The 23594-nt window shown below is 42.3% G+C and overlaps 1 protein-coding gene across 4 annotated transcripts in view; it reads right to left on the bottom strand.

Moving 5' to 3' along the window:
* GLI3 (GLI family zinc finger 3) overlaps nucleotides 1–23594 on the bottom strand; it is a 315931-nt gene that overhangs the window by 54732 nt on the left and 237605 nt on the right. For 2 of the 4 annotated variants that reach the window (XM_069730204.1, XM_069730205.1), the window contains exons 8-10: nucleotides 16584–16800; nucleotides 13790–13906; nucleotides 12378–12518 (exon numbers count right to left, since the gene is read on the bottom strand). In XM_069730204.1, the coding sequence (XP_069586305.1) occupies nucleotides 12378–12518; nucleotides 13790–13906; nucleotides 16584–16800 (475 nt within the window). The remainder of the gene's footprint in view (nucleotides 1–12377; nucleotides 12519–13789; nucleotides 13907–16583; nucleotides 16801–23594) is intronic. The other 2 variants (XM_069730206.1, XM_069730208.1) reach the window with 1 other exon arrangement.

The following is a 23594-nucleotide window of genomic DNA, read 5'->3' as shown; positions in this document are numbered from 1 at the left end:
CCGGCCGGCTCCGCCCTCCTTATGGTGACTCCGCCCCTTTGCAGCGCTTCTGGTCAGACCTGTAAGGAGTGGGCGGGGACTCACTCTGCATACTTCCTGGCCTCCCCGCCCTTTTGTCTACGCCCAATGGCTGGCCACGACCAATGAATATCCGCGACAGACAGAAAGAAAGACAGACAGGCAGAAAGATGGAAGTGACCCTTAGACAATTATATAGTAGAAGATGGTTTCTGCTATTTCTTACCAGAAGGGGGAAGACTTCATGATCGAGTAGTTAAGACACCAATTGGCACAAGTATTTGTGGCTCATAAAGGGCTCTACCCATTTACTGCAGGCTTTAACGTAGGGGTGCACAGCATGCGGCCAAGGGGTGACATGCAGCCCACCATGCCATTTAGTGCGACTCTCAACCTTCTGTATAAAGTTGTTTCCATGTCTGAGGAAAGAAGAGTAGCAGATTGCTCAGGAGAATTAATGGTCAAGTATGAATAGAGCATTGTGTAACCATACATGGGTCCCCCATACATCAGGAGACAAGGGTTCTTTTACCCCTGTTTAGCACTCCAAAAAGGCATAGGTTAGATAAAGCGTGCAGCTCTTACTATTCAATTTTAACCCCTATCTGACCTCGGACGGGATAGTACGTCCGAGGTCAGATCCCCTGCTTTGATGCAGGGCTCCGCGGTGAGCCCGCATCAAAGCCGGGACATGTCAGCTGTTTTAAACAGCTGACATGTGCCCGTAATAGGCACGGGCAGAATCGCGATCTGCCCGCACCTATTAACTAGTTAAATGCCGCTGTCAAACGCAGACAGCGGCATTTAAATACCGCTTCCGGCCGGGCGGCCGGAAATGACGTCATCGCCGACCCCCGTCACATGATCGGGGGTCGGCGATGCGTCTCCATTGTAACCATAGAGGTCCTTGAGACCTCTATGGTTACTGATCGCTGGTGGCTGTGAGCGCCACCCTGTGGTCGGCGCTCACAGCACACCTCCATTTCTGCTACATAGCAGCGATCAGCAGATCGCTGCTATGTAGCAGAGGCGATCGTGCTGTGCCTGCTTCTAGCCTCCCATGGAGGCTATTGAAGCATGGCAAAAGTTAAAAAAAAAAGTTGAAAAAAATGTTAAAAAAATAAAAAAAATATAAAAGTTTAAACCACCCCCCTTTCGCCCCAATCAAATAAATCAATAAAAAAATATAAAATTTACGCATATTTGGTATCGCCGCGCTCAGAATCGCCCGATCTATCAACTAAAAAAAAGCATTAACCTGATCGCTAAACAGCGTAGCGGGAAAAAAATTCAAAACGCCAGAATTACGTTTTTTTGGTTGCTGCGACATTGCATTAAAATGCAATAACGGGCGATCAAAAGAACGTATCTGCACCGAAATGCTATCATTAAAAACGTCATCTCGGCACGCAAAAAATAAGCCCTCAACCGACCCCAGATCACGAAAAATGGAGACGCTACCGGTATCGGAAAATGGCGCATTTTTTTTTTTTTTTTTTTAGCAAAGTTTGGAATTTTTTTTCACCACTTAGGTAAAAAATAACCTAGTCATGTTAGGTGTCTATGAACTCGTACTGACCTGGAGAATCATAATATCAGGTCAGTTTTAGCATTTAGTGAACCTAGCAAAAAAGCCAAACAAAAAAAAAGTGTGGGATTGCACTTTTTTTGCAATTTCACCGCACTTGGAATTTTTTTCCCGTTTTCTAGTACACGACATGCTAAAACCAGTGATGTCGTTCAAATGTACAACTCGTCCTGCAAAAAATAAGCCCTCACATGGCCAAATTGACGGAAAAATAAAAAAGTTATGGCTCTGGGAAGGAGGGGAGTGAAAAACGAACACGGAAAAACGAAAAATCCCAAGGTCATGAAGGGGTTAAAGGGGATGCAGGTCTTCCAATGAAAGTCTGAAGTCGCTCTATGTGATTTTAGACTTCTGAATTCTTACACCACATGCTGTCAGGATTCTCCAGAAGTGCAGGCGAGAGAGGTCGGTCACATGACTGCAACTATATTATTTGCATTCGTCTGGCCACATTTCGACTAGACGTGCTTGGGCTCAGTCAATTCACTTGTATTAGTCTAGTTCTTATGTGACTGGATGTATGCAAATCACATACTTGCGGTGACATGACTTTAAGCTCCCACCAGCGACACTTACTAATCCTAACATCATGAGGTGCACAAACTGTAGGAATTCAGAAGACAGAACAATCACTTTAAGAGAACTGTGAAATGCGGCCAGCTACTACAACACCCACAGTCTTCATTACATGTGTGCAGGGTGTCCTCCTCTCCAGAGTACTGATTGGGGGGAAAAGAGCACCCTCATTCCCCAGATATGCAGGAGCCCTGGTAGTTGAACTTGCTTCTCTTAGACAATATGGCATATACTTTTGATAGGCCGTAAATATCTGAAAAGGTGATATTCCTATTTACTGCAGACCTTGGAAGTCGTTCAATATGACAATGTGGCCCTTGGATCAGAAAGGTTGGGCACTCCTGCTTTACAACATCTCATCATCAGAGTCGCATCCTATTTCCGTAATATTGAGAGGAAATAAGACACTGGCCTATCCCACAACAAAAGCTGCATTATGGGTTATTGACAATGCTTTTCATCTCCACTGGCTATACAGTATGTAAAAGAGGAGATTCATGATGGTTTTCAGCAATGGAGACAATTTGTAGATGGGGCTTTCAGCTGAAGTTATGAGACATGTCATACCATCTATTGCTAAACTTCCCAGTCAGGGTTCTATTACACGGCATCCACCACTTTTTCTTAGCAACATTTTTTAGTTATTTATAAATCCTGCATTCCAATTTACATGCCGAGATGAAATGCTCAGCTGGAACCCTGACCCGAGCATGCTCACAAATACCGCAACATGATTTCCTTCCAAAAGATGATATGTGTTCTCCTCCCCATCACAAGTGAAGTGAGACCAATTAAAAAAAGGACTACAAGAGTCAGAGCTATCTAGCTTCCTCTGTGATCAATATAGTCCGTTCTTAGTGGGCAATCCTCCAAACAAATTACTGCCACCCTCTGTCCTTCTCCCCGGATGTGGCTTTGTCTCTGTCATATATTGCTGCTTAGTTTGAGTGTTGTTCTTCCTTGGCTGGCATGTATATACGAAATGGATGTCCCTAATAGGTGTGGATGTCACAGCAATATAAACGAGTTGGGAAGAAGGTTTGATTCATGGCACCGCGTCTTACTGTCCGCTGCTTTTTGTGATTATGGATCTACTCACAACCTAATGACACTTCTTATTTAATCAATAATTTCCATGCTGAGCAGACAGGCCTCTTACAGGGAATCGACAAGACGCTACTGATAGCAACAAGGCACTGTTATTAATCTTTCCTTCGCCAGCTTATCAGACAATGCCAAAAAAGAACCACCAAGATAGATTTGAAGAAGCACTGACTGGCGATCACATCCTAAAAATGTGCTTAGCAATTCTCGGCACACTTTTCAATTCTCTGTGTATTATTTATTCTAAATGCTGTCAGTTTAGGAAATATTACCAGGGAATTGTATATAAAAAGCATTTCGCTTAGAAAAATTTGCAAATCAGCAGGACCTTTACTAGATTACTTAGGCTAGGCTGGCCAATACAGACTAATAAATCACTGTTCCATTTGAGATGTCAGTCGCCACAGCGCCTTGCAACAATGTTGGCATCTGTGATTCAGCGAAGCCTTTTCATCTTCAAATAAGATGCTTTATACTGATAAGAAGAGTAATCCTCTCCTGATCAAAAAAAAAATCTGCATTTTACCAATTAAAGCTTCTGCCAGGAGCAGCACTGAGACTCCAGTGAAGTTTATCTCTGCTAAACACAAGGAGGAATACAGTCAGAGCTTTGTTTCATTTTCAGCTTGAATACTTATCTTTCTTTAAGAACTGCAAGCCTAGGCCTGGTGATACGCTCGTCCCATACCTACACCACAGCTGACTATATGACGGAAAATGCAGACACTGACCCTATACTGTGCGGATCAGGCACGCAGACACCTGACCGGTGTACAAATAGCTGCACCAGGCGCAAATAATTAGAAATACACAGAGGTAGTCTACAGAGCTCTACTTTTCTTCCCTGCAGGAGAATTATTAAGGGTGCCTTTACATTGTCTTGTTGGCCCCCATGTTTTATCATAGGTTTTTACAGTTTTATGAAGTGTTTCTTGGCTGCACGGCTTCTACACGGCAATGTTACTGACTGAGCATTCTAATAACTCTCCAAGGAAGAAAGGTTCTCTGAAGGCCCCAAAACCATGTAATCTACCTTAGGCCGGTGTCCCACTTGCGTGTGCAATGCGAGAAACTCGCACGAGTCTCTGGCATCAATACCCGGCACTGCCACCGGCACTCAGGACCGGAGTGTGCGGCTGCATGTATTTCTATGCAGCTGAACGCTCCGGTCCCGAGTGCCGGCGGCAGTGCCGGGTATTGATGCCAGAGACTTTTGCAAGTTCCTCGCACTGCACACGCAAGTATGACCCCGGACTTAAGGGAAAAGTCAGACGTCTGTGTAACTTGGGACAAGGAACATAAGACAATGCTTGGACTGGCCGGTGGCTTTCCCAGCCTGATTATGATAGCTGCATAGAAATACTTGAGAAGTCCTACTGCCTATCCGAGCATTAGGTTGGGATTCTCCCTAATCCAAGTTAAACGTCTGTTTGACTATTCCCTAATAATGACCAGTTAAATAATTGTTAAAAGGGGGTCCATCAGCCCCAACTGACAGTATAAACTGATGATGAATTTGATGGGCGGGCATGATCATGTCACATTCTTTTTATGCCCATGTTGACGTAGTCGGCCATAACTGGTGTGGGAACACCAAAAGTCACAATATTTTTGTGCAACTGTCGAGTTGCACAAAAGTATTGCAACTTCCTGAGGTGTTTACTCCAGATTTGTGATGTAAGCACCTTAATGAATCACTCACAATCTCACTTAAACAGTGCTTCTAAGAAATGTGACCTCTGTACATATGGAGCCTGTTCAAGCATTCCACATTTTCTTTTTTATATCTGTATAGAATCCCACATAAAAAAACCCTCAGTATTTAAACTTCAATATGAATTAGGAGGCAAACAGAGGTAATCGCCTCATGCACCCCAGCTCTGTAACTGATATTGTGCTCACATTAGAGGGCTTTGCTTTTGAAACAGAGAAATCTCTTAAAAAAAGAAGATTGAGCAGTGGAAACATTCTGCTTCCTTCCTAGTAAAAAAAAAGTAAGAGGAATATTGGGGCTAACATGGGGCAACTGCCTAAGAACATAAACTTTTACAGATGACTTTCGATAATTACCTACAGGTCCGCTCAGTGAAGAAAACGGCGAATATCAATTGTATGTAACAACTAGGACACTGAATTAACACAACACACTAAACCTGTCTAGAAAACAAGAGGAAGATTAATGGAGCCCAACTGTCTTTTGACCTTGTTTCAAAGCCAGTGAGAAGTCAATGTATGACCAACACTTCATAAATTAAACGCCACAGAAATGGTAACAAATATCTACAGAGTCTTCACTACACACAGCACTGCCTTTCTGATTAGGGGATTTTTACTGCTTCCTAAAGGTACCTTCACACTAGACGATATCGTTAACGATATCGTTGCTTTTTGTGACGTAGCAACGATATCGTTAAGGATATCGTTCTGTGTGACAGCGACCAACGATCAGGCCCCTGCTGGGAGATCGTTGGTCGCTGAACAAAGTCCAGAACTTTATTTCGTCGCTGGATCTCCCGTGGACATCGCTGGATCGGCGTGTGTGACACCGATCCAGCGATGTCTTCACTGGTAACCAGGGTAAACATCGGGTAACTAAGCGCAGGGCCGCGCTTAGTAACCCGATGTTTACCCTGGTTACCAGCGTAAAAGTAAAAAAAAAAAAAACAGTACATACTTACCTACCGCTGTCTGTCCCCGGCGCTGTGCTCTGCACTCCTCCTGCTCTGGCTGTGAGCGTCGGTCAGCCGGAAAGCAGAGCGGTGACGTCACCGCTCTGCTTTCCGGCCGCTGTGCTCACAGCCAGTACAGGAGGAGTGCAGAGAAGCAGAGCGCCGGGGACAGACAGCGGTAGGTAAGTATGTACTGTTTTTTTTTTTTTTACTTTTACGCTGGTAACCAGGGTAAACATCGGGTTACTAAGCGCGGCCCTGCGCTTAGTAACCCGATGTTTACCCTGGTTACCCGGGGACCTCGGGATCGTTGGTCGCTGGAGAGCTGTCTGTGTGACAGCTCTCCAGCGACCAAACAGCGACGCTGCAGCGATCCGGATCGTTGTCGGTATCGCTGCAGCGTCGCTTAATGTGAAGGGGCCTTTAGTCATTCGCTTGTCTGTGCACTAAGTGAAGGTTTTTTATAACGTAACCAGCCAGGATTATTCTCATCTATATATTTTTTGTATCATGAAATAATTCCTTCCATATGATAAAATCAATAAATGCTTTTCTGGGAAATGAAATATGCAAATTGTGTCTCCAGAGAGGAAGAGGACTAGAACTCTAGTGCCACCTATTGGAAGTAGCAATCCTAAATAGCTGGCACTAGCGTTTAAAGTGAACCTGTCAGCAGGATCGTGTTAAGTAAACTACAGAAACTGTCAGGTTGGCACTGTTATACTAATTAAAATGATACCTGGGTTGATGAAATCCGTCTTGTGGTTGTTGTTTAATTTTTATTTGCAGTTTTCAGTTAATGCTCGTGCTCCAGGGGCGGCCTGTGGGGGGATCTTCATGTGGTGGTTTGCTTACATAAATTTTTTTTCTAACCCCACAATATTATGTGCAGTATGTAAATAGGAGGCTGATCGCGGAAGGATCACTGAGCTGTCATAAGCCTATAAGTATGAATATGTAAGCAAAGCACTGCATGAAGCCCCACACAGGCCGCCCTGGAGCACGAGAATCTCATTAACAGAAAACTGAAAATAAAGATTAAACAACAACCACAAGACAGATTTCATCACCCAAGGTATCATTTTAATCAGTATAATGGTGCCGACCAGACACTGTCTGTAGGATACTGTGAACAATCATGCTGACAAGTTCCCTTTAAAGGTACCGTCACACATAGCGAAGCTGCAGCGATACCGACAACGATCCGGATCGCTGCAGCGTCGCTGTTTGGTCGCTGGAGAGCTGTCACACAGACCGCTCTCCAGCGACCAACGATCCCGAGGTCCCCGGTAACCAGGGTAAACATCGGGTAACTAAGCGCAGGGCCGCGCTTAGTAACCCGATGTTTACCCTGGTTACCATCCTAAAAAGTAAAAAAAACCAAACACTACATACTTACCTACCGCTGTCTGTCCTCGGCGCTCTGCTTCGCTGGTCTGGCTGTGAGCGCCGGGCAGCCAGAAAGCAGAGCGGTGACGTCACCGCTCTGCTTTCCGGCTGACCGACGCTCACAGCCAGAGCAGGAGGAGAGCAGAGCACAGCGCTGGAGGACAGACGGCTGTAGGTAAGTATGTAGTGTTTGTTTTTTTACTTTTAGGATGGTAACCAGGGTAAACATCGGGTTACTAAGCGCGGCCCTGCGCTTAGTTACCCGATGTTTACCCTGGTTACCAGCAAAGACATCGCTGAATCGGTGTCACACACGCCGATTCAGCGATGTCTACGGGGAGTCCAGCGACGAAATAAAGTTCTGGACTTTCTTCCCCGACCAGCGACAGCACAGCAGGGGCCTGATCGCTGCTGCCTGTCACACTGGACAATATCGCTAGCGAGGACGCTGCAACGTCACGGATCGCTAGCGATATCGTCTAGTGTGACAGTACCTTTAGTATTCTTGTCTCTGAAGAGATTACTGAGAAATGGCACATATTGGTAGATAGGAGGGTAGTAAGTTGTTTAAGTTTTGTCTAAGATGGACATACAGTACCATTCGTTAAGGTGCCCGACAGGTAAAGGGGCTCACTGCCACTTCTGCAGCTCTTAGCAGCTTTGGTCAGAGACAAATAAAGGGGTGCAGTATGATGAAATATTGGACTACAATTTTGCACAAGGGCCCTCTCCTGTCTGTGTCCGCTCCTGCATTGTCTGTCATGTATTCGCACAATGCCTATTCCTTGGTTGTTATATTAAACAGTTTGTGTCTTCACCAGGTTAATAAAAAGAAGCTTCTGATTCCTGCTTCTCGTTTCACATCCAAGTCAGGACAAGAGGCAGGATTTAAAACTGCTCAGTAAAACTCTGCTGCCCCATTCCATGGAAGGATATCAATTATAGATAGTGACTTGTATAGTAGGAAGCCTGTACTGTCACACACTAGATAGACAACCATGGAGAACCATGAATCCTGCTATTAACTGGATGTGGTGGTGACGATGGATAGGCGCTGTAAATAAGACAGGGAGTAAGGATGGTTTAAAACATCTTGTCTGCCGATTAATGTATCATGAAAGCTTCACTATATTAACAGTTGAAAGGTATTTTTCAATTTTGGTCTCAGATCTCCCTTCGTAAAGTGGCTTCTATAAAAATAGCATGTCTATACCTAACCTGCAGTATTAAACAAGGTTACCCTGGTCACACCAAGTTGCATAACCATACTATTAATTCAGACACTCAGATCTGAATTTATGATGGTGGAACTGCTAAGGGTCTTTATCTCATTACTAGATGGTGGCCCGATTCTAACGCATCGGGTATTCTAGAATATGCATGTCCACGTAGTATATTGCACAGCCCACGTAGTATATTGCCCAGCTATGTAGTATATTGCCCAACCACGTAGTATATTGCCCAGTCACGTAGTATATTGCCCAGTCACGTAGTATATTGCCCAGTGACGTAGTATATTGGCCAACCACGTAGTATATTGCCCAGTGACGTAGTATACAGCACAGAGCCACGTACTATATTGCACAGCGAAGTAGTATACAGCACAGAGCCACGTAGTATATTGGCCAGTCACGTAGTATATTGCCCAGGTACGTAGTATATTGCCCAGCCACATTTGTCACAGGTAAAAAAAAACACACATATACTCACCTTTCCGAGGGCCCATTGTAGTCCATGGCAGCTTCCGGTCCCAGGGTTGGTATGAGTGCAGGACCTGTGATGACGTCGCGGTCACATGACCGTGACGTCATGGCAGGTCCTTCTGCCATACCATCTTTGCCACCGGAACCTGCAACGGAAGATGGCGGCCGGCGCGAGCGGCTCAGCAGACTACAGAGGGTGAGTATAGCAGGGTTTTTTTTATTATTATTTTTAACATTACATTTTTTACTATTGATGCCGCATAGGCAGCGTCAATAGTAAAAATTTGGGGACACATAGGGTTAATAGCGGCGGTAATGAAGTGCGTTACCCGCGGCATAACGCAGTCCATTACCGCCGGCATTAACCCTGTGTTAGCGGTGACCGGAGGAGAGTATGCGGGCGACAGGCACTGACTGCGGGGAGTAAGGAGCGCCATTTTCTTCCGGACTGTGCCCGTCGCTGATTGGTCGCGGCAGCCATGACAGGCAGCTGGCGAGACCAATCAGCGAATGAATAACCATGACAGAAAGACAGACAGACAGACAGAAGGACAGACGGAAGTGACCCTTAGACAATTATATAGTAGATATGGTGAGAAGTGAACCACACATACAATAATGATACACATCCTAGCATTACATCCACATTAAAGATTGTTCTGAACTTAAAAAAAAAGTTTTTGAGTATCTAGAAACCGCAAATCACCTGTCCAAAGTCACTATAGCCATAAGGCTGAGCTGCAATATAACACACTGCCCATAGACAGCTGTGGAATAATTTGTGGAAAAACAGACAATATTGTTTTTGAGGAAAACTGGGAAGCTTTTTAAAAAGGACCTATTTCCAAGTCAAAAATGGGCAGTTTTTCATTCTTATTTTATTCCTGCTGCTCTGTTTTGTTTTGTTCTGCTTTTTTTTCTAATCCATCCCATATGGGTCCAGAGATATGGACCTTTTTTATTTGATGCTTCAAATTAATTAATTAATTTATTATTATTATTCTTAATATTTATGGTCTTTAGCAATATGCATGGCTCACAGGGCAATAATGCAGAGCAGCTTAAATACAAGCCCATGAGAATCTTGTAAGCTATGATCTCATAATAAAGACCCTGAAACTGTATGGCGGATATAAAGAGAAATAAAAAAAAACCATTATACTAAGGGGAGATGAAGGAATAAAATATGAGCAAGAACAACCCACATTTGACCTGCGACAGGTAATATTTCAAGTACCACTCCAGCGATATGATTTTGTGCAGTGCTGGAGTGGCGCTTTAAGGCTATGTGCACACATTTAGGATTTCTTGCAGAAATTTCCTGAGCAAAACCGGACATTTTCTGCAAGAAATCCACGTGTTTTTTTCGCGTTTTTTTTGCGCGTTTTTGATGCGTATTTTGCTCATTTTTGACGCTTTTTTTCCAGATCTTCCCAATGCATTAAAATAGCGGGAAAAACCCCAAAAATCCGCAAAATTAATGAACATGCTGCCTTTTTTACTGAAAAAAAATGCATCATGTGGACAAAAATTGCATAAGGCATTCTAAATAATAGGATGCATAATGTATGCATTTTTTATGCGTTTTTATAACGAAAAAACGTGAAAAAACCGCAACGTGTGCACACAGCCTAAATGTAAGCCCCAGCCCCCAGTCATATACTCACCCTCCGGCCTCTTCACTATTTTATGGTGCCACACCGGTCCTGCTGTGCCATCTCGATGCAAGTCTGTGACAGCCAGAACGAGGCTCTCATTGACTTGTATTGAAAGTCACTTTTCGTTGGACACGGACCGGAGCAGTGGTGAAAATAGATGAAAACACCATAAGGTGAGTATATGACTGAGGGCAGGTGAATTACTTTTAAAGCACCACTCTAGCGGCACAGTATAGAAACTGCTGGAGTGATGTTTTAAAATCAAAATCTGAGGCACATCTGATGATATCCTATTCCAGTCACCTGACCGCTGGGGTCAATCACAGGCATCGTCTGTGAGGTAACCTTGGAATGAGACATCATCGCCCCATATCCTGTTGAAGAATAATGGAGCCGCCTGTGTCAGAGTAGGTGAGTGTGTCTTGTTTTATTATTAAATTACTTTTCTTGCCCTTTGAAAAAAAAAATGTGAACAACCCTTTTAAAAGGAATTTGTCACAAAGATTTTACTACCCCATCTTAAAGCAGCATGATATCTGGGCAGAGATCCTGAGTCCAGCGATGTATCACTTACTGGGCTGTTTGTTGCAGTTTGATAAAAATCACTGTTTTATCTGATGCAGATCTAGCAGTTCTCTGAATGCTGAGCTCCGTATAATACCACCAATGATTGGCAGCTTTCTATGTACACTGTGTATAGGCAGAAATCTATGAATTAGTAATGGGGTTGTGGTTATATAGAGCTCATGAATATGGAGGACTACATAGAAGAAGGCTTACTAGTCTTTTACTTATAATCTCTTGCTAATAGACACAGGAAAGATATATATCAACCACCGAGGACTTTCAATTCTAAATAATTTGCTAATAGATAGGATTTTTATCAAAACTACAGCAAATAGACCAGCAAATGACAAATCTCTGCAATCAGAGTCTCCATCTCTCTACATTACACTGCTGTCAGATTAGGTGGTAAAATCCTATCCTGGTGTGAGATTCCCTTTACTTAAACACTGTAATAACTACCATTATATTATTATCATCATCACATGCAGCACTAAGCTAAATATTCTCTGTAATATGTTTGCATTTCTGCACTAAACGCCTCCAGTTCTTCCTTTGCATAATTTCCCAATGAATATTAGAGGTACATCTCCCTCCCCTGTGCTGGAGGATGAAGAAGACAGTCTCCGGCATTGAGCTGAGCGGTGGTCCAAAGGATGTGAGGGTCAACAATCATTTTCAGCCTGAAGCGCACAGTCTTCTTTTAACAAAACTAATAACGTATTACATTTGTGAAGAGAAAAAGACGCTTTGGTTTATAGAAGGAGTCCTGGCTTCAGGTTAGTATTAATTCATGTTCAGCTTACTATTACTCAATAAATATCAAAGTCTCCTACAGAAAAAAATAATGTTTGCTGGCTTACAAGATCAGAGCCATTACACTCGCTGCTGAAGACTTTATTGAATTTTGCAGTAAGCTTTAGCTGACTGAACAGGTCAAGCACCACAGCTAAGACTTCCCTTTATTCTTTGAAACTCATAAAGTCCTCTCCGGCATGCAATGCTGCTGGCTAAGAAACTTGACTCAGCACGGGGTCAAAGACCCTGACCTCTGTGGAGAAAGGTCACATAGCTTTCAAACCCCAGTTCCTGAATTCCATTAACTTACATGCACTAGCTGTTCTTGTGTGTCAAACTCTCTGGAGCAGGCTTCCCAATGGCAGTTTGTCTCGTAGACTACTTCAGGCTCTTGCTTACTTTCATCTTTGTCCCCTTCTTCTTTCACCAGAGTCATTCCATCTGGCTGATCCTAGACACAGAGTTAAAAGATGGGAATGTTAAATTACCAGGGGGGGTGAGATGGAAAGACAGAGATCTGCCTAATTGCGCTAAATACTCAGCTCACTTTAGCGAGCCGGTAGAGATCTAGCTAGATACAGCATTTACTTATATTCATAGAGATGAAAAATTGTAGTTTATCACAAGAAACATACACGTAGACATTTATGGTACAATCTATTTATGATTGTGAGCCCTCGCGGGCAGGGTCCTCTCTCCTTCTGTACAAGTCGTGACTTGTATTGTTTAAGATTACTGTACTTGTTTTTTATTATGTATACCCCTCCTCACATGTAAAGCGCCATGGAACAAATGGCGCTATAATAATAAATAATAATGATAGTATGAATGCAACAATAGGGAGAAAACAATAGACAAGCCTATTAGCCTACGGGACAGGACCTCCACAATAGTCTTCAGCTGATCATTAATCTTAAAAGTGTTTTCTCTTAAACAGTTAAAATTGCAAAGTGCTAAAAACAAGCAACTTTGTAATTTACCTCTCTCAAGTATGGGGGGCTTTTTAATGTTACACCAAGGCTACTGAGCATACTGCCTTCTCAGAGAGGCTGGTTACATAGGAAAGGAGCCCGTGACACTCTTAAGGTGACCAGATCGCTTCATTTCCCTAGCCTTGTCCTATGCCTTAGCTAGCAGCCTTGGAGAGCGCTCAGTTCATTACAGCACCATGATCATGCTGCTGGTCTGAACTGTCAATCTTCAAAGAGCACCCTGTTCCCCGGCATCCAAAAAGCAGAGGAGTGGTGAACTCCTGAAGAGTAATCACTTTATTATTTTCTTTCTACAGAGAACTCTTGTTATCTTCATGCGGAGATTCTGGCTGCTATTAGACGCCACTATGGCAGAGGTGCAAAACTGTTTCTAGTCTGAGGGCCAAACTGTCATATTGAACTGGTTTTTAAGAACACAATAAAGTTAAAAGGGGGTCTCGGTCATTTATATACTATCAATAGGGTACGCAATACTTGTCTGATGCGGCTGATGAATCGGGGACCCAGAGTTGCGCCGCTCCCTGTTCCTACACTTCACTGGCACAGAATCTATATATAAGTAACCACACATATGCCATCATTACCATGTTCAGAGGGTTGGGGGGCTACAGGGGCCACATGACTATGTGGGGATACAGTGGATATTTGGAGCTTAGTTACAGAAAAAGGAAAGACAGAAAAGTTATGGATCTTGATACATGAAGATTATAAAGAGAAGTAGAGATGTTACCTGTATGCTCCCTGCAACAGGACTTGGCAGCTCGTCCTCCGGCTTGATTTTGGACCGCTTATTGTGCATTGGATCCCCTGTGCTGCTCACTGCAGACTCACTTGTTGGCTTGTTCTGCTGAGCAAACAAGATAATAAACGTTTGTAACATTTAGGCAAAACATATACGGTATACACTTTTTGCCTAAACGGGTTATCAGACGTTTTCATCTTCTAAAACATAGCTGAACAACACATGTTTGCATACTATTGGCATCACCATTCAGCAATGGGAGAGATGATAGCAGGAATACAGGAGGTGGCCACCACCTCCAAAGATTGCAAGCCACCAGTATGAGACTGCTGCAGTCAAAGACTGGGAGCACTGCCATAGGGTTAAGGCTGGATGACCAGGGAAAAGAATAGGTGAGTAGTGTATTTTTTTATTTCACATACCATCAGATGTTTTTAAAACATCTATAAAAGTCAGATAATCCTTCTATTTTTATTATGCCTTGCTTATATGGTGCTGTCATATTCAGCAGAACTTTACAGACATTATCATCACTGTCCTCAATGGGGCTCACAATCTATATTCCCTACGCAAACAAGGGGAGAGCATACAAACTCCTTGCAGATGTTGTCCCTGGTGGGATCCCTTTGCTGCAGTGCTAACCACTGAGCCACCGTGCTGCTCATAACAGATCTAAGCATTAAGGACCACTGAAGACAAAATTCCAGTTTGCTTTGCTTTCTACTGAATAAAAAAACTGAGCCCTTGAGAAACGGAAATGATCCAGGTGTACAACTTCAGGGCATATAATGTATTTTTTTTTTTTAATAGCCATGTGAAAACAACCCAGAAAGCTAAAAGTGAGGCCAAAAATTCTAGGCGCATTGGCTCCTGTGACTTGTACAACCTTGAAATAAACTGGAGCTGATGTCATTGATTTAGTGCTATTCAGTCTGAAGAGTACATGACGGGTTATGATGAAATTGGTATCTTTATATTATCCAAACCTACGGTATACATTTTTTGTGAAGATGGGGCAAACTGATTCATAGGAACTGGTCTAGTAGCCATGTCTGTAACCTGTGACCAATGAACAAAAGCCCTGGGAATCATCTCTTTCTTGACATCATCCAGAACTCTTCTTTTGATTAGCCAGTGTGGTATGACGTCACAACTTTATAAGGCCTAGAGAAGAATCAACCCCGGAATATTGCCCTAGGCAAACTGTGACCTGCTGAAAAATGAAATTGTCATTTCTGAACTCCACCGGTCTTCTTGTCAATCTACTGGATGTACATTTAATTTATGTAAAGCATGGATGGAAGGACAAATGACTGCATAATCAGACTACACAGGGGTTACCTGTCATCTGCATCAATGGATACACATAGGTCTGCAGGGGAGCTGTGTACATAAAAAGTGGATGTTTAATCGAATCGCATTAGAAAGGTGCCTCATTTTTATTTCAGATGCACTGGAGCAATATCAATTACAAAAGTGGGCATTCCTTTAAAGACCATATAAAAGTACCGTATGGTCTATATTTATGCATGGACACCTCAAACACCAATTTCAAGGGGGAACAAAGAAAACATTGTTCATCGTAGTAATTCGACTCCTAGAATTTCCACTTTGCAATTGTTTGCTATGTCAGGGCTGCCTTTTTTATTTTTGAACCAATCAGGTTTGAACGTTAAAGAATGGAAATGCTATATAAACCAAGGTATCCATATCTATTGTGGCCCACAATCTTATCTATACTACTGTCTTCAAAGCCACCATTGATGGGAGAGTAAAACGTGACCCTTTTTTCACTTGGACCCCATGATTGCGGCCTCTATTTTTGTTTTTTGTCTTCAAAGTTAGATATGAAATTCTTTACGGTGTGTTGCTGGTCTACAGGGTTTATACTTGGTAAACTGTCCTTATTATTTTTGATGGTGCCTAGAATCTGGGGGCTGCAGGGTGGGATGAGAGGTGTATATATGTCTACATTTGTAAGAAGAAGTGCCCCCCCTGGAAATACATCACGCTGACTAGTATGCTCAGAGATGCCATTGGTGCCCACAGATGTTCATTATAAATGAAGACAAGACGCAGAAGGCTACATTGACAGTTAATTAGGAGCCCAGTTGAATCACATGTTAATATAATGATGTGCATAATGTAAGATGTACAGGACATGGGAAAATATACAAGAAAAACAATAGGCCAGACAGGAAAGATATATGGGAGTATAATGTATGCTCAACATAACTCCTCTACAATCAATCCTAGTGCTTTGAAGTGATAGCCTACAATGGACAGGCAAAATGAGTTTGATACATGAGTGCAAACACATTTTCATATTAAAAAAAAATCCATTGATGTATAACCATAACAAATATTTCAGAAACTTTGCTTTAAAACATCTTCCAGAAGGTAAATCTGCAAATCCAACCGAACAAGTATTCTACTATCCATTAAATATGTATAACCCAGATTATATTTGCATTCATGGCATATTCATACATAGGATTTTTTTTATGTGGTACACTGGTCTCCATAAGAACAAGAAAAAAAAACCTGTGACTTTTATTTGGATTTTTGTGCGTGGAAAGGAATATGAATGCCTTTGGGTATGCATTTACCTAACGCATGAGAAAGGCTCCATCTACCATTTTTAACAAGAATTTGTAGAAGGCAATATACCGGTACTTAAAAAAATTCTTATCCGAAGATAAAACCAAGTAGAATAATGTATTTATAGTATATACCACATATGTCATAGCATAAAAAGGATGCGTTATGGAAAACAACTCACCTGTGTGATCTCTGATGGACCCACGCTGACCTGGATGGGATTCAAGACACTGGGAATTCCTGGAATGGCTCTCTGGCTGGGAAATGTGGGTGCTGGGTGTATAAGTGGGGGGCTGTGTCCAAATGCTGAGCCTATACCATGCTGGCGATTTATTATATGCTGATGCATCTGCTGCAAAGATACAGGAGTTGGTGGATACGTAAAGCTCAGGGCCGGGCTGCAAACAAAAGAAAACAAAAAAAATTTTACAAAAAAAACCAGGAACTTATTCATGAACAATTTTACATATGTACTTATCATCTATGATTATCACTACGTGCAATACTTGATAAGATTGAAAACAATGTGAACTATTAAAATGTATGGAGCAGAAAAAAATATGTCACAGGATTTTCTAAGGCTTCTTGTGTAATGAGAGATCCTTTAGATCTTAAATCTTAAAAGGTGAAAACTGCAACATAAGTCTTCAAATCACATTATCAGGAAAGAAAATCAATTGGTAAATGTGTCTTGCACACAGCGCTTGTCATATCAGTCATTCAGAAAAAAGCGACGGAAGGTTCTGCTCAGCCAGAATGTCACCTAAAAAGAATTTCCGTCAGTGCAGCTCGCATTAAAATCTGCTGTAAGACTTCTGATCAATGCGTTTCAGTGTGGGGATATTCCGATGGGAGATCCCGTCTCTCTCTTTCAGTTTAACATCATTAAATGTCTATTAAAGCCCATTATGCATGCTAATACCTGTCATCACTTCATTACTCCTCTGTGTTCCTGAGCCTACGGTTCAATTCGGAGGAAAATTATATTACAGCATAAAGACTTCACTCTGCAAGAAGGCATTGCCAAACCACTCTTTATTGCATGCTCCTCAAGTGAATTGTTCCCAGTGATACACTCCAATCGTTAATGGACGATAAGGGAAAGCTATTTTTAATTCTCACGTTTTCTTTTTTTTATACAACTTAGCTTTCTTACTGGATGTCTGCATGTATATAAAAATAAAGATTATTAAGATTATTATCTGGATGATTTGTATTGCTCCTTCCATAAGTGACCTCTTTACCTAAAAAAAGATTTCACATATTTGTATGTGAAATTTTTTGTATTTCTTTGTACTGTTCACATGGTCACTTTGGAAAATTTTCTTGATTAATGAGTCTTCATGAAAGCATGAATAATTACATATAGGGGGTTGGAAAAGTTCACAGAGCTCAGCCTTTTATTTTTTCTCTAGGATATCATTTTAATTGTCTTTGGGTAAGAACGTGATTTAAGGCTGCATTCAACTAAGAAACAGTTTGTGAAGTATAAAAAATATTCATATTTACTCTAGAGAAATAAAACACAATGTTACACTCTACCACATAGTTGTGGTCCACAAGAACGGTAGTCATGTGTCATTACAAAATTACCAATTTCTTAAATCAAGTTCTACTTTCGAATTTATATATATTGTGTTTGTTTTTCTCATTTTGAAAAATGTTTTTCCATTTGTAAAAAAAAAATCCTAAAAGCTTGCAGCTTTCCTATTGGCTGTTGATCTTAAAAGAGTTGTCTCCTACTATAAGGCCGGGGTCACACCTAGCGTAGGAAAATACGGTCCGTTTTTTACGGCCGAGATACGCAGAAAATTTCCTGAACAGTGATTCGTATTCAATGCGAGGATGCAAAAATTATCCGTGTGTCATCCATATGGCATCCGTATAGCGAGATTTTCTCACCGGCTTGCAAAATGGACATAGAACGGATCCATGGGCTCAAATATATATATATATATATATATATATATATATATATATATATATATCAGAGAGACACACATATATACATTTATATTTAATACAGAGCTAGATAGCTTAAAAGCCGGTAATTCAATTGCCGGCTTCTGCTATCTCCTTATCAAACCCGACAGGATATGAGACATGGTTTACATACAGTAAACCATTTCATATCCCTTATATTTTTACATTTTCCTCACTAATAATGTTAGAAGTGTCTGTGTGTAAAATTTGGGCACTCTAGGTGTTAAAATAAAAGGTTAAATTGTAAAGTTGTAAAATTATTTAACCCCTTCAGATGGATTTACATCGTGGGGCATGACTGTAAGGTGGACAGGTATGGGATATTGTTGTTTTTTATTTTTCCTTTTTTTTTCAGAAGATTGAGGGTCGTCAGGTGGATTGGGTCCGACACCCAGAACCCCTACCAAACAGCTGATACCATGTTCGGCAGCGAGCAGATGTAAACAGTGTTTGATGCACAATACCACAACTATGGACTGTTTAGTGCCAACTCCCGGTAACGGCAGGCCAGAACATTGATTTGATATCATTAACCTTTTTAGTATATGTCATAAATGTGGTAATACTAAAAACCCTTTGAATATTAGCTTGACACATCTGTTTTGTAGGCGTCATTTTTCAGCAGTGGTTTCATTATCATTACAGTCAGAAATACAATCATGGTATACAGTATATGGGTAATATTGGATCCACCATTTTTTGTAGGTAATGATCATAGGTTACATCCCCCTCCCTTCACTATAACTTTTGCACAGATAACAGAACATGCTTTGAAAACTCTCCCATAGAAGTCAATAAAGGCACCACTTTAGCAGTTTATTTTTATTTTTATGCTGGAGTGGTGCTACTAATCTAAGTTCCCTGAATCTAGTCTCTTATTTACCAGCCCCATCTTCATCTGTTCTTGGTGCTGTTCCAGTCAGTCTCCAGCGGGTTGTGACCTGCGAGATCGCTCCAGTGTTTGCTGGGCGAGCCTAAAGTTACAAGTCAATATAAGTCTATGATAGCAAGAATGTGGCCAGAACGAGGACCTCGTAGACTTGCATTGAGAGTTTGTGACCGTTACCTCCAACCTATGGTCAGTCAGAACCTGTGGTCACAAGATGGCTGCGTGGGATCGGAGCAAAGTCGGGAACAGCTAAAGACGGTGACTGATAAGTCTAATGGTTGAGTCAGGGACCTTACGTTAGTGGCACCACTCCAAAGACCATTGCATTCTACTGTACAGTAGACAAGGTTGGTGTGAAGTGTATGCCTAAATGCTGTTAAAAGAAACTCCAGCAAGATGCCTAGCCTCATAATCATATAAACTAAAAAGAATTAAGAAAATGTACAATTATTTGGTTTTAGTCAATAAAATATACCGTAACTGATACATTCATACTTTAAGAAGGCATTAGGAAATTTACAGTGAAATATGACCTGCTTCTTTCCTGCCTGGTTTATATAATAGTGGATGGTACAGTGCAGCGCCCTGACATTGAAATGCTTTGCTTTTCTCCTCCAGATTAGCTGCTACTTTCATGATAAATGAACACATCTCACATTCAGCCACATTAGATTAAAAAACACACATCTTATAATTACAGGCAAATTAACTCATTAAAGCGAATAATCCCAATGATTTTCATTATTATGCCTCCTTGATAAAGCACAGCCCAAAACAGGACTTATTCCCAGTAATTATATTGCTATTATTATGACTTGCAGGAGCTTTTTGCCGTTTAGGACAGAATATCATTAGAAATACCCTAAGAGAATGTTGGCAGGATTTGGAGAGAACTCTTTTCATTTTATTCTGCGTTCCTTTTTTTTTCTTCTTCATAATGCAAAGCCCAAACATGGGGAACACGGTAATTGTTCTCTGCAAGAGTCAGAAGGAAATCAGTAATAATGTTCAGTTATTACAAGCCCATAGTCCCTGCCAGTGTTCCTGAAAGGAACTATGAATGATTACAGGCTGACTTTGCTAAGGTAACCACTACGGATGATTGATAGGGCATTAATCAAAAGATGCATATCAGCTTCAGAATTTGTTCACAAGCTCCCTTCTAATAGCTGATTTCATGTTCACTGACTTCTCTGCCAGTTTGTTCAATTTATTCTTTAATGTACAGTACAAACCATTCATCACACGGCACAATGATTTAATGCTCCCTCTTCCTTTCAGTGAACATATATTACAAAGTGTAACTACCCTGTTCTGTTCATTAAAACGCAGGAAAACAATGTCATGTGTGGATTTAGAAGATCATTCTGCATTGATAGAGAACGACTGTGCGCCGAAAAATACCGAGTCCTTCACTGAAACAGTACAGCTTAGTATTTATTTCCAGAATATTTCACTTTTCCAATTTACCATAAATAATCCAGCTAACTAAACAATTCATTGCCATTTTGGGTAGACTTGAATGCTATCAATTACAGTTTTTTCCCCAATAACCTTCTGCTCTGTATTCTGTGGTTATTCAGTCCTGAGCTGATAATTAATTCATGTGCAGTCATTATCTATCCCGTCACTGAGACCAGGAGGAACAGCATAAAAATACCGTGGGGTAGGTGTAAATGTTATATAAAACTATAATACTTCAAGAGTAAATAAACTTTTATTACTTACTAGATGGTGGTCCAATTCTAACGCATCGGGTATTCTAGAATATGCATGTCCACGTAGTATATTGCCCAGCCACGTAGTATATTGCCCAGCCACGTAGTATATTGTGCAGCCACATAATATATTGCCCAGCTACGTAGTATATTGTCCAGCCACGTAGTATATTGCCCAGTCACGTAGTATATTGCGCAGCCACATAGTATATTGCCCAGCCACGTAGTATATTGCCCAGTCACGTAGTATATTGCCCAGTCACGTAGTATATTGCCCAGTCACGTAGTATATTGCACAGCCCGCGTAGTACATTGCCCAGCCCGCGTAGTATATTGCACAGCCAACGTAGTATATAGGTATGTGGGCATCATATCCCTGTTAAAAAAAAAAGAATTAAAATAAAAAATAGTTATATACTCACCTTCCGTTGGCCCCTGGATCCAAGCGAAGCAGTTACTGACGCTCCTCACGCGCTCCGGTCTCAAGAGTGCATTGCGGTCTCGCGAGATGATGACGTAGCGGTCTCACGAGACTGCTACGTCATCATCTCGCAAGATCGCAATGCATGGACCGGTCATCGGAGCGTCGTGAGGAGCGGGAAAGGCGCCGGAAGGTGAGTATATGATGATTTGTTATTTTTTTTATTATTTTTAACATTAGATCTTTTTACTATTGATGCTGCATCGGCAGCATCAATAGTAAAAAAGTTGGTCACACAGGGTTAATAGCAGTGTTAGTGGAGTGCGTTACACCGCGGCATAACGCGGTCCATTAGCGCTGCCATTAACCATGTGTGAGCGCTGACTGGAGGGGAGTATGGAGCGGGCACTGACTGCGGGGAGGAAGGAGCGGCCTTGTTGCCGCCGCACTGCGCCCGTCTCTGATTGGTCATGGCAATGGTCGTGGGCATTTTGCCACAACCAATCAGCGACTTGGATTTCCATGACAGACAGAGGCCGCGACCAATGAATATCCATGACAGACAGAAAGACAGACAGAAAGACAGACAGAAAGAGACAGACAGACGGAAGTGACCCTTAGACAATTATATAGTAGATCAAAAATTGTGTCCAGTATGGAAAGTTATGAAACGTTACAAATCAATTTATTAAGGGATTTGACTTCATACCTTTAACCCCTTACCGACCTCCACTGTACTAGTACTGTGGAGGTCAGATCCCCTGCTTTGATGCAGGCTCCAGCAGTGTGCCCGCATCAAAGCCGGGACATGTCAGCTGTTTTGAACAGCTGACATGTGCCCGCAATAGCGGCGAATGGAATCGCGATCCACCCGCAGCTATTAACTAGTTAAATACTACAGTCAAACAGTCGGATCAGGGGAACGCTCTGTCCTCGTTTCTGCAGAGCACATTCAGCTCCATTTTAGACTTTTTTTTGCAAAATAGTTGCTGACGTGGACTTTATTGGTATTTACTTTATTGGCCTCGACCAATCAGCAACGGGCACAGCATCGACGTAGAAATCCCGCACCTCTGATTGGTCGAGGCCGCCAGGCCTCGACCAATCAGCGACGAGCACAGTATCGACGTAGATGTCATAATGGTTGCCATGGCGACGATGATGTCATAAAGGTTGCCTCGACCAATCAGCGACGGGCACAGTCTGCCGCGAATTCTGGAATCATCATTGTCCATATTCTACGGGGACATGCATATTCTAGAATACCCGATGCGTTAGAATCGGGCCACAATCTAGTCTATATATATAATTGTCTAAGGGTTTTTCTGTTTGTCTGTCTTTCTGTCTGTCTGTCTGTCTTTCTGTCTGTCTGTCTGTCCTGGAAATCCCGGCTCTCTGATTGGTCGAGGCCGCCAGGCCTCGACCAATCAGAGACCGGCACAGCATCGACGTAGAAATCCCGCGTCTCTGGCACAGCAACGATGATGTCATAAAGGACGTAGACATCTCACGTTTCTGATTCAGCGACGGCCCGATTCTAACGCATCGTGTATTCTAGAATATGCATGTCCCCGTAGTATATGGACAATGATGATTCCAGAATTCGCGGCAGACTGTGCCCGTCGCTGATTGGTCGAGGCAACCTTTATGACATCATCGTCGCCATGGCAACCATTATGACATCATCGTCGCTGTGCCCGTTGCTGATTGGTCGAGGCAACCTTTATGACATCATCGTCACCATGGCAACCATTATGACATCATCGTCGCTGTGCCCGTCGCTGATTGGTCAAGGCAACCTTTATGACATCATTGTCGCCATGGCAACCATTATGACATCATCGTCGCTGTGCCCGTTGCTGATTGGTCGAGGCCTGGCGGCCTCGACCAATCAGAGATGCAGGAAGTCTACGTCCTTTATGACATCATCGTCGCTGTGCTCGTCGCTGATTGGTCGAGGCCTGGCGGCCTCGACCAATCAGAGGCGCGGGATTTCTACGTCGATACTGTGCCCGTCTCTGATTGGTCGAGGCCTGGCGGCCTCGACCAATCAGAGGGCCGGGATTTCCAGGACAGAAAGACAGACAGACAGACAGAAAGACAGACAGACAGACGGAAAAACCCTTAGACAATTATATATATAGATTAAATACTACAGTCAAACGTTGACAGCGGCATTTA

The sequence above is a fragment of the Ranitomeya imitator genome, chromosome 6 (genome assembly GCF_032444005.1).
Source record: "Ranitomeya imitator isolate aRanImi1 chromosome 6, aRanImi1.pri, whole genome shotgun sequence".
Classification (NCBI taxonomy): Eukaryota; Metazoa; Chordata; class Amphibia; order Anura; family Dendrobatidae; genus Ranitomeya; species Ranitomeya imitator.
The sequence above is the reverse complement of the archived record's forward strand: the minus strand, read 5'-3'. Positions and strand labels throughout refer to the sequence as shown.